This window comes from Xiphophorus couchianus, chromosome 12, assembly GCF_001444195.1.
Source record: "Xiphophorus couchianus chromosome 12, X_couchianus-1.0, whole genome shotgun sequence".
Taxonomy (NCBI): Eukaryota; Metazoa; Chordata; class Actinopteri; order Cyprinodontiformes; family Poeciliidae; genus Xiphophorus; species Xiphophorus couchianus.
Genome location: NC_040239.1, coordinates 15090519 through 15107431, shown reverse-complemented (window position 1 = coordinate 15107431; position 16913 = coordinate 15090519). Strand labels below are relative to the sequence as shown.

The following is a 16913-nucleotide window of genomic DNA, read 5'->3' as shown; positions in this document are numbered from 1 at the left end:
TTATTTACTTTACTTATTACTTGATTTTAAAAGTAACTAAGTCAGATTGCAAGTTACTTTATTAGTTACCTTCAGCAGCTGCCAACTACAGCCTCAGCCACACCAGCTTAATAAATGACAACCAGAGTGAATCAGCCAATATTTTCTTTACTACATCCCATCTGACCAGCTTCTTCAACTCTCCCCCATTTACTGGTTTTGCAGTAAAGTCCAACTTTTGTTTTTAGGACTGCGGGGGTCCTCCAGGTTTTTAGTCACAGTTTTGTTCTTCACACTACCTGTTGGAACTTGCTCTGTCAGTTTGAATGTGCTGCAACTCCAAATGTTTCTTCAAATTTGATGTAGTATTTCTTAGGAATATAAAGCGAATATATTTGCCTTGGAAAAGTTTTGGTTTTGGCCATAAATTCAGCTCAGGGATAACAACTGTGATGACAATTGATATATGCATTTGTACTTTCTATATAAATGTAATGTTTGAACAGTCGGTTTTAATAATATTAAACCTAACATATTTTTAAGAAATGGGGTAATTTGGATTTTTTACCCTGTGCACAGTTTTACAACTTTTTTTTTTGAGAATTAGATAAATACAGCTGAATGCTATGGTTGACGATTGGGAACTCAGGTGACTACACATGACAGTGTTTTCGGAAACTGGCTGTCTCACGGGAAAGCCCCCATCACTTCCCCGCTGTCTGACTGTGACATTTCCTGCTCTCCTGAGCGTCACACTTGGACTGAAGGAGGGTTAGTGATGTTCTGATCTTTCCTTTTTAAATATATTACTTATAAATACCACCATATTCCAGTCTATTTTTCTCTGCACTAATTGTAGTAGAGGTAGCCTTCTCATATGTTGAGACTTCATTTCTTGTATAATTCTCAGACGTATTCTGTCGTCTTTCCTCATTACCTGCTCATGTGTCAGCTCACTTTTCTCCTACAGTCACCAGCTTTTCATTACTTTCTGTCTCATAAACATATTGTCAAAATGGATTTTATTTCTGTTTCCTGAGAGGTTTTACTTCTTGTTCTTCCCTTCAGTTGCCGTTTGCTTTTTCCCCACTGTGCGCTTTCTTCTCCTTTGCTCACTGTAGGTGAGTCACCAAATAGAGCAACAAATGCAAGAGGGTTTCTGAATGACATTATTAAGTTTAATCTTCCCTCTTTCTCATCCCTTACTCAAGTCAAAAACAGCGGTTTGGTATTAAAGTAATGACAAATAATGATGTGGAATTGTCATCCACAACTTAGTCACTTCCAACATCAGTAGATTTAAAAACCTGCATGGGAAATGTGTGCTGAGTCATAATGGGCACAATTTAACAGCAGCAGTTTTTTTTTTCCAAGGTGGAGGCAATTATTTTTGTTGACTTGTGGGAGCAGTGCCTGTTGCTCCATGTGCTCAGAGTAATTGGCAGACAAGCATATCAAGAGGGTAAGAGAGGGATGTGTGGAAGTTTGAAAGAAATAAAAAATAACATGAAAACAGAAATACGTCCTCTTTCTAAACATTCTACATTTAATGTCCATTATTATAATTTTTAAAGTGTTTTTAAATCTAAATATGTAGCAAGTTTTTCAGCTTTTAGGGATTCTACAATAAGAAGACAATTTCCAATACATTTTCTTTGTGTAAGTTTTCCATTTAAATGCACACAGTTTTTCCTCTCTTTCCATTTTGGCTCTCCTCAACAACAACATGACCAAAGAATCCAGTAAGACAAGGGTACCCTTACAGAACTCAGGAACAGAAATATGAAGTGATGACATACTGTATGTGTTAGTGGTTGTGAATGCAATGGCAGCAGCTTGAGGTGAGAAGCAAGCTCAAGTACTTGGACGGGACAATGAGTGGGCTCAGGTGATTCATGGTGATAAGGTGTCTCAGTTTGTCTGAAGCATCAGAAGCGGACCCTAGTCCTCAGAGCAAGGTGATACACTGGTGCTTTGACAGGAGGAGCAGGACTATAGGCATTGGCCACTCCCCGTGGATAAAGAGTGGTGGTGATTTGGCGATGATGACCACTATGGTGAGTGTGACACACAGGGTTAGGCTGCTGAAACCACTGGAGCTGAGGCTTAGGCTCTGATGCTGCTGCCAAAAGGTTCAGCTCAGCCACCGAAAGTAGAAGCATAAACCAAAGAGCAGGCCATGGATGTATCTGTACCATGGTTCGATTCCAAGTGGAGAAATAGACATTCTTAAAGCCCAGAAAGGTGGTCATGGTTCAGTAAAGTCTTGAGAATGACACATACTTTTCTCAGTCTTGCACCAAAAATACTAAAAAACAGACACATTTTGACTTCTGTTTTCTGAGGGAAAACTCCTGGTTCTGAGTTTTCCCTCATGGGGGGTTCATGTGAGCTCTGGTCTCCAGGCCCAACTCTGGGAACCTCCTGTTGGGACTCACTGGTCCACAGTTGAGACTTCCTCCTACATCCATGTTGTTCCCTAGGTTTTCGCCTCCTGGCTGACATCCAGAGTCTCTATGCAGGTTAATGCTTACATACATTTGCTCTCCAAACAGGGCATTCTCCTAGTTTGTCTTCTAGAAAAACTTTTTGTGAGTTTTTCAGAACTGTTTTGATTTGCTATCTTACTTTCCACTCATGACCCACAACTGTTTGTGTTTTTGATTTTACTTGTGTTTGGATCTTTTTGCTGTTTCCATTCAGTTTTCTCCTGTGCCCATTATTCTACTTCCCTTGGTACCTTGCCTAGATTTCTTCTCCAGCTGTACTGGATTCATTGATTGTACAAACCTGGCTTGCATGCCACTCCATAATATTTAAGCTCTGTGGTTTCTTTCACTCACTGCTGAATGTACTGTTGCTTTTGTCCTTGTTCCCATTCTTATTTTCCTCATGTTAAGTTTTCCAATTATTAATTCCATTATTCCACATTCTATTATATGTTTGCTGGAATGACCCTACCTGCTACATTGGGGTTTTTTCCCCATATGCAATCAGGAAACATGCCATGACATATATATTTAAATAATAATGCAATACTATTCCTAAATAAATATATTCTTTAGCACAGTATTGACATAATTTACTGTATATGCACCCTTGCCTACACTGAGCCTGCTGTATAGTGTATCACATCTCCAATCCATCCATTTCCTGCAACCTGTGATGTATGCGGTCACAGAATCTGGCATAAAACCCAAAGAGGTATAGATTTCGGCTCATTTCCCCTGATTGATTTCCTGCCTGTAAAATGACTGCACAGTTGTGGTTTTATGTCAGCACTAATGTTTCAACTGTTTCTTGTAGCAATAACAGGAATTCATGGAGCATGCTGTCTCAGTGTATGGACTGCACTGTCTGTGGCTATTAGAGGGAGTTCCTGCATGCACAGCCTTTTTATAGTGTATTTACAGTATATTTGAAAGGCATAAGGTAAATCTTGTGACATAAATCCATTCAGTTTATGAAAGATTGCTCTTTTGGATTGTAGCCTTTACAAAGACAGAAAAAAATCTCCCAGTATGTGTGGCAAGCCTTTCCCATTGGTGTTAAAAATAGCCAGTTAAACTGTAAGTGTTAGTGGTTTGAATGAACTGATAAGGCACTGTCAATTTAGTGGGGGATTTAATGTTTTAGATAGTGTGCTCTATAATTGACTTTGTGCTCAGAAGCACTTCTCCCTCGTTTTCTTCTCTCTTTCCCCTCTCTTCCTGCACCTCCCCCTCCGGATTTGTGCGCTCCATCGTCTTTTGCTGCCTTCTTCCTCTAAAAGTTGTATGTTTGAACTCTGTGAGGTAGAAATCCATTTGCCCTCACTTTTGCCCTGCAAATCCTTTTATCTTTGTGTTGATGTGTTTATGTGAGAGAGATATCCCCGTGTGAGCTGGCGTGGGTGTGCGTGTGTGAGCGCGTGTGTTTGACTTCAAGATTTTCTTTACCAGTTGTTTTCTCTCTCATGTTTTAACTTGTTGACTTTTATCTGACACATTGATCACAATTCTTGGATGAGATGCACTCTGAGTTCCAGCAGGTCATCCTGGAGACCATGACATCTTCCTCCCAAGCTGTGTTCCTGTCCATGAATATACATGCTGCACAACAGTTTCACCAGAACAAATTTAATCTCCAGCACAGCCTCTAAAACCACAGTAATCACTAGAGATGCTCACAGTTATGTAACTTTTGAATTTGGATGAAACAATACATTGTGTTTTCCTTTTCTCATGCAAAACTATCAGCAGGTACTGCACAGCAACAAACAATCCATCTCCATCTCTGACAAGCTCTACTTATTCCAATTTTGTTTCCTTCCATTGCGGTCTTTTAGCAATGTTTTCTGCATGGCATGTCAGAAACCTTTTCCAACTTTTTTTAAATGCGTTGGTCTCATTTGGGCTTGTCTTTTTGTTTAAACCTCTCTTGTGTATGCTGTCATTTAATCATGTATGCTTCATTTTACAAGAACTGTGTTTTCATTATTGGTTTTTGGATGCACAGTTGTATTACAAAAATTACAAAAACAAATCTTCCTCCCCGCTTGTTGCTTGAATTACTAATTAAATTTTTTACAGTCATTGCATTTTTTTTATTATGAGTCCAATCTTTGCTGTTACTTGTGTTTTCTTATATAAAATATCTGATAAAGAATTTTTTGCTTGATGTGTCTCTTAGCTTACATGGTTCCTTTCAAAACTTGCACATTTATTTCCTCATGTTGCATTCTCAAACTAAACCAGCTTACAGTTGTCCATAGTGAAAGGAGGGAGTAGAATATATGAATTCCTTGTCTGATTAACAAATAAAAATTCCTAAGTCAACACTTTGTTGAAAGGTGTTAGCCATTCTGTCACAGTTCAGGCTTTAGGTCAAGTTTTGTGTTCCTGCTTCCTAAATCTCAAATCTTTTGCCAGCTGTTACCGGATTCCTTTCATAATTCACCTTAATTAGCTCCATTCATCTTACCATCAACTCTTATCCACTTCACTGTTTCAGCAGCATCCTGCTACCACTACCATGTTTCATAATGTTTATAGGGGAATGTGTATTGTTAAGCTGCAGTGACACATAGCTTTGAATGTTGACCTAGAAGCTCACTTCATCTAACAATTGCTTTGTTCCCTGTATGACATATAGGAAACTGTATTACAGTATTACAGTCGCTGCTGACTTTCAGATTTTTTTTAAACTTGAGCTATGAATCTATGTAGTTCCTCCAGATTTGCTGTGGGCCTCATGGCTGCTTCTCTAGGTGGAGGTTTTGCTTGTAAGGGCCTGTCAACATAGGTGGATGTCCATGTCTGGTTAGGTTTGAGGAAATGGATTTATTTTTCATTTCCATATTAGAGTTATTCAGTGCTTTGTGGGATGTTTAATGCTTTGGAAGTTGAAGCCACTGTCATAAAGTGACCCAGTCAAGAGGCAGGTGAAGGTTTCAAGTAAAGCTTTTAGCTATCAGAAAAGATTTCAATAATTCTGGTTAACAGGAGGATCTTCTAAAAGTAAGAAAGGATACTTAGGCCAAGCATACATGAAGGGCAGTAAAAATCAACTGCAGCTGGGTGATTACAAATAAAATTTAAGTGCTCCAGAAAGTAAATTTAACAGAAGCCACTATGGGAATACTATCAAAACTGAAACCAAATTGACCAACCCTAAACAGCTGTATGTCAAATATATACCATATCAACACTGTTTTAACCTGTTTTACAACTATAATCTGGACCTGTGTGCTGTGCTATTTTATCCACATCATGCTGTTTGTTCACAATTTTTTTTTCTAAGAAACCTCTGAGGCTACCACAAAACGGTTTACATTTGGACTCTATTATATTTGACTTTTGAAGCCTATTTATTGCATTTGTTTCTATTTAGGGGTGTTGAGGCATAGTAAAACACAAATGTATGCCACAGTTTAAAGATTAAGCCTCTTTGATATATACTATATATTTTTTTCTTCTTTCCAGTTATTTTCAATTTCAGTCATAAAGTAACAAAGTGTGGCCTATTTCTGTCATATAAATTATCTTTAAATGCAATGTAATCACACCAAAACAAGTCAAACTGCCTAAAGCAGATATCTAAAATTATGACTAAAGCTTCTCACCTCACCTGACCATTTAAAATAAAATGGCACATACTACCTGTCAACTTTACAAGTGCTATAATTTGTTTATAGAGTATATGGTTATCACCCCACTTAACCTTGCCAGTATATCTTTCTTTATAGTGCTGAATCACTGTGTTTTCTTTAGTCAGGTGTTCTGCCAAGAAGCTTTTAAGTGAACCATGTTGTTATGGAGCTTTATATCAATTATATACCAACTCTTCAATAATACATCAGTGCATCAAAAGTTCATCTATGTCAAAAACCTCCTGTTTCCTTCAACCAGGTAGACCACACCAGATGACCCATGTTTCGCATTTATGGTTTCTGAATATATATATGTATATATATATTTTCATTTTGTGGTCTAAGAAGCTTTTCAGCAAACCTTTTGTATATCCATTTTTGCACAACTAAACTGACATGGCAGGAAATACTGCCATTTACATGTCTCTGTGCTTTCAGTTTTGTTCCATTTGATTTCATTTACTTTATTTTTGTTGTCCTTTTTGATTCATTTTTCTCATTCCACCATTCGTTTCTTTTCCTGTCCCAAGGTTCATTGTTTCAGAAGTCCACTGAGCCCAAAGAACACAGTGCTTTGGGAATTCCATGTAAGTTGATGTTTTATGTTTTACAATAATCTATCTTTCTTTTATTTCAGTTTTCTTCATGTAGCCATTTCATTCTGTGAGCAGTCACTTTTTGTTTTTATTTTATTGTTGCACTTACATTTTAAAAACTTTTATTCTGCTAAGCAATTCTGCTGTCTTTCCTTCTGTCTCAGCTATGAATCCAGTACCAGTTAGCTTGAATCTCTATATGCAAGTTTGTTGCAGCTGTGATTTTTTTTTTTGTTATAGTTTCCAATTTTGCATCAGCATAGCCAAAACTTTGATGTGTTGTGTTTAAGAGATTTGCATCAAGCTAAACTGGGTCCAGAATGTGCACTGGAATGGCTGCAGGTGTGCACATATCCTCTTGATTTGTCCAGTGCATTTCTGAAGCCCTTCTTATCTTAAGGTGTAGTCACATCAGGAAAGCCCTTTGGTCAGTTTTTTTTTAGTCTGGACTAAAAGCTGATTGTTTTTGTTTTTGTTGTTTTGTGTGGTTTTGTTTTTTGGCAAGCGGACTATAATTTGTAAACAAAGCCATGCTGGTGATGATTATTGCTCCCATTGTACAGAAAGGAGGAAGGTGGAACAGATCACAGTCCCACATAAACAAACTTCGGAAGTTCTTGTTGCACTTCTCTTGTGCACATTTGCGCTGTTATTACAAATGCAGTACCAGTTTGAATCAATGTAATATTTCTAATTTTGGAACGGCGTTACTAAATGTGCGCTGCAAGCTGAATGGGATGAGTGTATTCACACCTGCAGCAAAGGCCCAGGTGAGCAAGGGAAACAATCTCTGGTTCATTTAAAGCAGACCAAATGTGTCAGATGTGAATACACTGTTATAGAGATTTTGATGTGTCAAGTCTAAATTGTGAATTTTGAAATTTTCTACATAGGTTTCATATTGAGTGAGAAATTTTGATAGGATTTAAAAATATATATTAACTATAACTGTCCCTGATACCACTATTTGTGGTGTCCTTTGTATTTTTTCTAGTGGTCTTCCCGGCCTTCCATCACCTGTCTTTTCCTTCTGACACAATAAGAGAAAATGACCTCAAACTGAGAACAAGACAGAGTGAGAGGTGCAAGAGGGAAAAGATCTCTGCCTTTCATTCTGACTGCTCTCTTTGGAGAAGAGCTTTTTTTGGATCTTCAAAGCCTTGAGTGTCTTGAATGTGTTATTGCAAGTACTGTCTGTCGACACAGTTTCACTATAATGGAAGGTTTTGCAAAATTAACAGTGCTAGGCAGATAGATGCAGAATACAAATAATGCAGAAACAGTCAGCTCATTTAATAGTGTGTCACTCTGTTTCTGATATATAAAGCATCTCTCATCCAAATGACGTGTTGTAATTGTGTTTACATTTCCCTTTTCGGTTTTATTAGTTAGACATTTATCTTAGTGCAAACACTCCTCCATAGTTCTCTTCTGTTCTTTAAAACAGCTGCAATACTTTTGGCATAGTCACTTCTTATTTCTGGAGTCCCAAATGTATTTCTAGTATGGCCCACTCAATGCTTAGAATACAAGTTGAAACCATCCAAAAGTAAAGATGCCAAAAGGATTTTATTTATTCTTGTTTGTTATTTATAATGCAATCTTAAGTGATTGATTATATCTTTCCTACTAGAGAGGAGGGCTGCATGTGATCATAAGTTTTTTTTTCCAGACTGAAACTTTATTATGGTGTTCCATAGTTTGACATCCTCCCTGACCAGAAGAAGGTCTGTGGATCAATCACAAATATTGATCCCACTTGTATAGTCTTACTGAACTCAGAAAGTCATTGCAAGCTTTGTTTTCTATTTGTTGTTCGGAATGGACCGTTATTCCTTTTCAAAACTTGTTCTCAAACTCAAGTAACCAAGCAAACTATACTGTAGACTCACTGGCCACTTTGTAAGGCATACCTTGCTTGTACTATGCTGGACCACTTTTTCCATTAAGAATACTATTTGTAATGCAGATTCAGAAACATTTCTCAAAACGTTTGGTTCATATCAGTGTCATAGCATCACATAGTTACTGGAGATTACCAGGGGAAACATCCACTGTGCAAATCTTTTTTCATTACACTATGTCCCAAAACATCCAATTAGAAAGAGATTTGGTTACTCTGAAGGTTTGCTGTTCAAGAATCCAGTTGATATGATTTGAGCTTATGATGTTTGTTTTCCTGATACAGGTAGCCATCAGAAAAAGAATATGCTGTGGTCATAAAGGGATAGACTAGTTTAGCAGCAATACTAAGGTAGAGTGCAGGATTTAAACAAGGCTCAGTTCTTACAAAGAGAAGACAAACTGTGCTAAGAAAATATCCTGCAGAACCACCTATAGTCTGAACCATTGGTGTAAGAGAGTGTGAATTGACACTGTCATGTTTATACAAAATTTCCTCCTTACCATCTGACTATTCATTTTGAAATCAGGACCGGACAATGTTTTTCATTCTGTTCTTGTCTGTTTTTAATGGTCTTGTGTGAATTGTAGCCTTAGTTTATTTTTCTTAACTTTAAGGAGTCTTATTTTAAGGGATTTAATTTCCCTTTGGGATCAATAAAGTATTTTTGAATTTGAATTGAACTGAATTCAGTCATACCTGGTGTGGTGTGGTCTTCTTTAGCTGTTCTGCTTAAAGGTTTGATGTATTGTACTTTCAAAGATGGTTTTCCACATACCTTGTATATAGCTAAAGCTGCTACAATATATGCGAGTACAATATCACCAAGGACTTGCATGCAACATCTGGCTTTAGGTTATAGAGCTGCAAGCTCAGTGCATTAAAACCTGGCTACCCTCTACCCACTTAAATCACCTTTCACTCTTATTTTTTCCTACTTTTGATATAGATTTTAATCACTATCTCCTTTCTGTCAACACCAAGACAACATCCACAAAACTGCAGCTTATTGAATATTTTATCTATTTTGGATCTTTTGCTATGATCTAGAGACATGCTTGTTCATGAAAATTTCATCAGATCAGCAGTTTCTATAGAAAGCAGACCATCAGCCTGTCTGGCACCAACAACCTTTTCATGTTCAAAGTCACTGAAAATGACGGAGTGACTGTATATCACAAATTTATAAACAGTATGAGTAAAGGACGGGTTGATATTAACCTCCAGCAAAATGTTGCATTTTGATGGTTTCTTGTATATAATGCATTCTGAATTCCTTCATTATGTCTTTAATGCTTCTCTAATAGGCTACATGGACTGTAGAGGTATTCCCCCACCACAGCACTGTGGTGCTTCCACAGTTTGACAACCACCTTGACCACATGAAGGTCTGTGGATCATTCCCAAATATTGATTCCCACACTGAAGTCTCATTGAACTCAACAGGTTCCTGTGACAGCACCATCCTTACATACTGTACACTTCCAGAAGTAAAGTCAATCCTTTCACGGGACGTTTTATAGAATATTTGCACCTAAGCTGCAAAAACTAACCACGGTGTATATATGCATATGTGCATCGGTATCCTACGGCACATTTAATGTTTTCGAAAATAATTTTTTTTGAGCAGTTGAAAATTATCTTAGATCAAGAAGGTTAAGGTAAAAAAAACTGATGAGGATGAACTTGATTCATTGAGCAGAGGGAATTGGCTTATATTTTAGAACTCATGTTTGTGGGCAGCAACTGAAAACTTTCAGACCATGAGAAACAAAATTCTCTGATCAGATGAGGCAAAGATTGAACTCTTTGATGTGAATGCCTGGTGTCATGTTTGGAGAAAACCAGGTACAGATTTTCATCCCTACAGTAAAGCGTGGTGGTAGTAGCAGTGTTTTTTCACATCATGGGGTATTTGTGTGTGGAATTTTGAGGAAATGGGTTAATTTAATCCAATTTGGAATAAGGCTGTAACAAAGCAAAATGTGCAATACTGAAGCACTGTGAATACTTTCTGGATGCACTGTAAATATGAACTCAGGTTGGAGTTGATTGACAATTAAATTACACTTATCTTCTTGGTATTGACATATTCCCCCAAATTCACCATGTAAGGTAAATACAGATGCATTTCTAAATGTCTGTGTTCTTGCATACTCTGCTTTGAATTGAACCCTATTAGTCACTTTATAGGTAGATTCGTCTGCCAGGGATGCTGTATGGGTGATGCTTGCATGTTTGCGTCAAAGAAGATTAAAAAGGCAGTTGAATGAGAGTCAGATAGTGATTGTCCACAGTTCTGCTTTGGATGTGAATCACACAGAAGATAGGAACGAGCTAATCTGAGTTATCCTTGCCCCCCCTTGTTTAAATCCTCTCCGTGGTAGATTGAACAGACTCAAAGAATGACAAAAAGCTCAGACAATCGATAGATAGTGATTGCTACTAACTGAGAGGGTGAGCTGGGGGCTTCTGCTTTGATAGCCCGTGTGTGTCATCAAGTGCATGTGAAAGAGAGCATATCCTTTTTGCAAATTCTTACGCGCTCTGGTCTGTGAATATTTAAATATACACAGTGGTTACTTACATACACACAGAAACACCCCTACTATTCCTGATTTCAAGATATTTTTACAAGATAAGGTAAATTGTTAGCAGCCAGACATTTCATTCCATCACAAATCATTGTGACAGTAACTTATTTACCTGCTCTGACTGCACATGCAAAGCCAGCGCTGGTGAAAGAGAAAGAATTAGAATCCATTGAGCTCTAATAACCCACAAAGGCAATGTTTAGCCTCCTCACTGGGAAGTATTGAGTAAAACTTATTAGTAAAACCAATTATCTCTTCGAAAGAAATGACGTATCTCATCAGCCCACAAATCTTTCTTTGTAAAAGTCAACACTGTTTAATTCTATACCCTTCAAGTTCTGTCCCATTGATTTGTAACTTCTTGCAAATGTTGGCAAAGCAAAAAGCATGCATTGTGTGAGTCTAAAATGGATCACATTTTTAAAACACAAAGTCTTGTTACATACTAGTACATCTAAAAAATTCAATTATTGTTTAGAAAGGCAATATTTTTTACCAGACATCTCAGAGAGTGAAACTCATATAGTTATCACATATAGAGTGATATACTCCAAGTCTTTGTTACTTGCTATTTTGATCATTATGGATGACGGAGACTGAAAACCCCAAATTCAGTGTCTCAGAAAATTAGAATGAAATGAAAAAGGTCATTAATGGTGTCACACCCTAATGAGCTAATTAGCTCTAAAGTTCTGCAAAGGTTTCCTGAGCCTTTAAACGGTCTCTCACATTGGGTTAGTAGGCCACACAATGACAGTGTTGTGCTTTAGCAGGAGTCAGGTTTTGGCTATTAATAATTATAACAGTTGTTTAAGACAATTAATAATAAACTAGAAATTTAGCTAAACAAATTACCAAGTCGGGGCAGCAGTCTTTTGACAAAATAACCAATAATGTTCAGTCTTAGTTATTTAAAAATACTTGTCAAATAATGCCTAGGTTTTCAAATATTAGATAAAGGCATGAGTCCAGCACCACTCTGATGATCAATGAGATGATCAAAAATCTCCTTATACCACCACATTGAATTAAATTAAATAACATTTTATTGTTTTATATTAACCCTGCTACATTAGACATTCACTGCGTTATTTCAATATGATTCACACAAACATTGTAGCTTTTTTACATGGTATTTGAGCTGCTCAGTAAGATATTACTAAGAAGTAATGAGATCAATATGAGAAAATGACCCATGCAATATTGGTTTTTGCCATGCACCATTTGCAGATGCCATAGGTTAGTTTATGTTGTATTGTTTACCTGTAAGGTCAAAGCAACAGAAGAAATGTACCAAAGATAAAAAAAAGAAGAAAAAAAGGGAGAGAATGTTAAGCAAAAGTAAGTAGTTCAGTCATGAAGGTAGAAGCCCATATGGGGTGTCTTTTTTTTTTATTCATCTCCAAACCAAAAATATGGAAACAGACAGAAGTTTCCCAAATCATTCAATGGAAAATTTTCTTGAGAGGGAAAAATGTGTATTTCCTGTAGCTGGCACATATTGTGTGCTATAAAGTTATACACCTTTAAGTTAATGTGGGATTATGACAAAGATTCCATAAGGAGATGGTGATTATTATAAATAAGATCAAAAACTGGAGGCCTAAGAGGATTATGCAGTTCTATTCCCTACTGCCAAATGAAGGGACTTTGATAATAGGACAGCTTTATGCAGCTGCAGTTGAGGAATCCACGACCTCACAGCAAAGAGAATTAGAAGATAATTGGTGACTGGAAATGAAGATTTCTAATTAAGTTAGATATTTAAAAACTGTATGTATGTCATGCATTTAATTTAGACAGTTAAATATTAGATAGTAGTTAATTTTTTTGTAATTCTTAATGCATGTTATCTTATTAAATTTAATTCAGTTTAATTATCTAATAAAATTTTATTTTATTTATATCAAATTGACATTTCAAAGGGCACACTCACACACTCATGATGGCAAGCCACTGTAGTCCCAGCTGCCCTGAAGCAGTCTGTGAGGGTCTTTTCTCGATGGGTTTGGTCTCCCAATGCATGTGTGCGATCTCTTCAGGTGCCCTGGATTTCTCCCACTGTACAAAAACATGCATATTACGCTAATTATTTACTCTAACATTCCCATTGGTGGGAGGGAGTGCTTGCATGAGTTTTTGTCCTGTGTGTCTGTGTAACCCTGTGAAGAAATGCGACCTGTCCAGCATTTACCCAGCTTTGTGTCAGGTGACCACTGAGGATAATTACCAGTCTTCCTTCGAGTATAATACGGTACTGTGGATAGTAGAACTTAATTTTCAACATCTAGCTGTTATACATGCTTCTCATACAAAGTCATTTATCAATAAACATCCAAACAGTACTCATACATTAGAATATCACCATCTCAGGTTTGATTTTGTCCTTCCCTGAGAAGCAGTGTAAATGGAGACTATGCATGACCCGCACGGCCCCCAGAGATGGTCAGAGTGGTTCACAGCTCCCTCAAGTGGTAAATGACTAACCAACACTCTTAAGTTTTTGTGTATATCATACTTGTGCAGCTCATCAAAGGGTTCACTCATGCATAATCAAGTGCAAGTGAACTTGCTTTGGTGTGACAACAACAAATCCTTCAGCAAATAACTTGGGATGTTTGTTGCTAAAAGCCTTTTATCTACTACTCAACTTTAAGGGTGGATTAAAAGGAGTTTCCTATACTTTTTTTGTCATCTTAATAGCTGCACACAAATCCCCTCCCACAAGCTGTACAGGACATGATTATGAACCTTTTACTTTAAAGTGCGAGACTCCAATAACGTTAATGTTAAATATGTAGGATTTTTTTTCTCTCTCTCTTCCACTCAGGATTTACTGAGCTCTACTTATTTTTTTTTTAATCGCTGCTCTGCATTTTATCCACTCATTTCTTATCTTATTCACCAACTTGTCTGCCAGCTTGTTCTATTTTTGTATGTTCACTCCTCATCTGCTCTTGTGCTTTATTTTAAGGCTTTTTCTGAGTGCAGCATACTTTCTCCAATTATTTTCACATCTTTATCCTTTGCTCTCCTAACCGGACCCCTTTAATCCTCTCCTTTCCATATTCATTCTTCCTTTAAGCATTGGGTTATGCTTTTTCCATTCTACATTATTCAAAATTTAATATTTCTGTCCCTTCCTCTCTTCTAAAACATGACTCACGAATTACTTTTTCAGTGAAACACCATTAAAGTGCAGGCCAAATTGAAAAAGGATGTTGGGACTGTTGTAAAATAATTAACAACCCTATTAAGTTTTAAGATTCCAAGCCACTCTTTTTTTAATGAAAGGTTTCTGTATCTCTCTGTATCTCTGTCTAGACAAATTACCATATAAAACCAGCTGGAGGGCGACTTGAACATTTCATTTGAAATGGAACCTATAGCGTTTGTCCTTTGTATTTCAATGATAGCATGAAGGGGATGTAAACATTAAGAATGCCTGAAAGCCTTCAAAAGTATTCCTAGTTTTACTTTACTTTTGTACAGCATTGCTATAGATCCCTGGATCATTTTATTTCACTCATTGCATTCCTCTTCAGAATGTTTTTGCCTCCAGTTCACAGTAAGGTAATCTAACATGTTGTGTGTCTCTTTTTGTTTCCCCTAGCTGCCCCGAGTACAGACGATGTGGCTCTGTATGTGGGTATCGTCATCGCTGTGATTATGTGCCTGTTCATCTCTGCTATCGTGGCACTCTTTGTATATCGCAAGACGCACCGTGACTTTGACTCGGACATCATTGACACTTCAGCACTGAATGGAGGCTTCCAGTCTGTTAATATAAAGACAGCCAGATCAGGTAATATATGCGTCATATTAGAGTTTCACCTAGGAATATGCTGTGAAAACCTGTTCAAAATGAGGTCATGGAGAGTACCATGAACTGATCTGTATGCCAATGTCTTCTAAGTCAAATGTTACACAACTGTCAACTATTGTCTGACAGTTGGAAGCTTGGCTCAAAAATTGAGTTAAAGGCAGGATAATTGCCCAAAGAAAAGCAGCAAGTCTTTGGCAGAAAAAAAGAATCACTGTGTGGAAACTGTCCTTGTTAAAGTCTAGACTTTACCTTGATAAAAAAATGCTGTTGTGGGTCCTTTTGACATTTGAGCAGAAATGCATGCCTCTAAATCTAAATGCAGAGTTTGCCTAAATCCCACATGATGTGAGAAACTAGTAACTTCATACAGATTCAAGGTATTGCTGCTAAAGTTTCCTCACATACCTGCTTTGCATGTTTGCTTAATTTTTTATTTTCATAATAATCTAATGAGCTATCTCCTTGTGCACTTGAAGTTAGATTTAAACAACTGTTAAGCATAATAATATTTTGTGGACTATACACAGCTAAATGATGACTTGGCTAATGGCAGATGTGATGTTGTTTTCATGCAAATAATTGTACCTGTCACATCCTCTTTAAGGCCTTTATGCCAGTGTCATTTATTTTCTTTTTTCCCCATAATGCTGTCAGTCTCTGATGGTTTGGATTAATCTATCTCTTCCAGAGACTGCTCTAATCCATCAAAGGAGATCCTCTGTTCCTCTCTCTGTGTTATTCCTCACTCTCTGTTTTTTCCCCTCGTTCCTTCCCATCTGTACTTTTAGTGCAATCAAATTTCCTTTTCATCCGCATTCGTCTTTTCATTCTGGTCCCAGGTCTTAGGCTTTATATGTTATGTCTCTACTTTTTTGTCATCACAATCGCAATGATGAATGTCTTTCTGTTTAAATTGAGTATATTTTAGACTCTGGTGTGCATGCTATCATTTCTTCCTCTTTGCATGCATATTCAAATATTAAACAGATGAAATTCGGCAACAGCAGATATCAGTCAATATAGGTTCTTAAACTTATTGTATTTGATTTGCTGTTATTTTTCAGCAGAAGATAAATTATGCACAAATTGAAATGTAAAAACAATACTGACTTAGCATAGTCAAAAGTGCATCCATGCAAATGACTGGTAGAAGGCACTTCTACACCCCCACAAATCTGAAATAAATAATTTTCTTCAAATGAACCTCAGCTTGAATTGAATTAATCAAGTTATTTCACAGGGTACCATAGTTCACAAGTAATTTAAATTCTACATTACCATTCACTGAATAGTACAAAAAATGCCCGGATATCATGAAAAGTCCTGATGCTTAACAACGGCACTTAAATGTGTGAAAGTAAGAAGATAACTTGATCTAAGTTTGACTTGTAATGTGTGGGAGCTCAGCTCAGTCAGTGCTTCACGAGCCAGAATAGAATAGAATAGAATAGAATAGAATATGGAAGAGGAAGGGAGAGAGGACGGTCCCTTGTGGAGCTCCTGTGTTGCTGACAACACTGCCTGACACAGTGTTGCAGGCACATGAACTGTGGTCTGCCAGTTGGAATCATATGCAGACTTATCCAGGACATGAGCCAGACCTTTTACATTCTTTGACTTAAGCCACTCCCACAGACAACTTTAGAAGCATCTTATCTGAGCTAAAAGGAAAAGCCACAGCACTGAGTAGGCCAAAGTCCTATTTTCAGATAAAAGTAAATTTTGCATTTATTCTGGAAATGAAGGTCCTTGAGTCTGGTGGAAGAGTGGAGAGGTGGTGAGTTGATCAAGGTTCTCTGAAGTGGAGAGCACTACAGTCAGCTGCTGCTTTTGTTCCACTGTGATGTATCAAGTCTAAAGTTATAACGACTGTCCTCAATGAAAT

General features: G+C 37.2%; 1 protein-coding gene across 3 annotated transcripts in view; it reads left to right on the top strand.

Moving 5' to 3' along the window:
• LOC114154878 (netrin receptor UNC5C-like) overlaps positions 1-16913 on the top strand; it is a 205206-nt gene that overhangs the window by 157689 nt on the left and 30604 nt on the right. For 2 of the 3 annotated variants that reach the window (XM_028034349.1, XM_028034347.1), the window contains exons 8-9: positions 6640-6696; positions 14816-15007. In XM_028034349.1, coding sequence (XP_027890150.1) covers positions 6640-6696; positions 14816-15007 — 249 coding nt within the window. The remainder of the gene's footprint in view (positions 1-6639; positions 6697-14815; positions 15008-16913) is intronic. The other variant, XM_028034348.1, reaches the window with a different exon arrangement.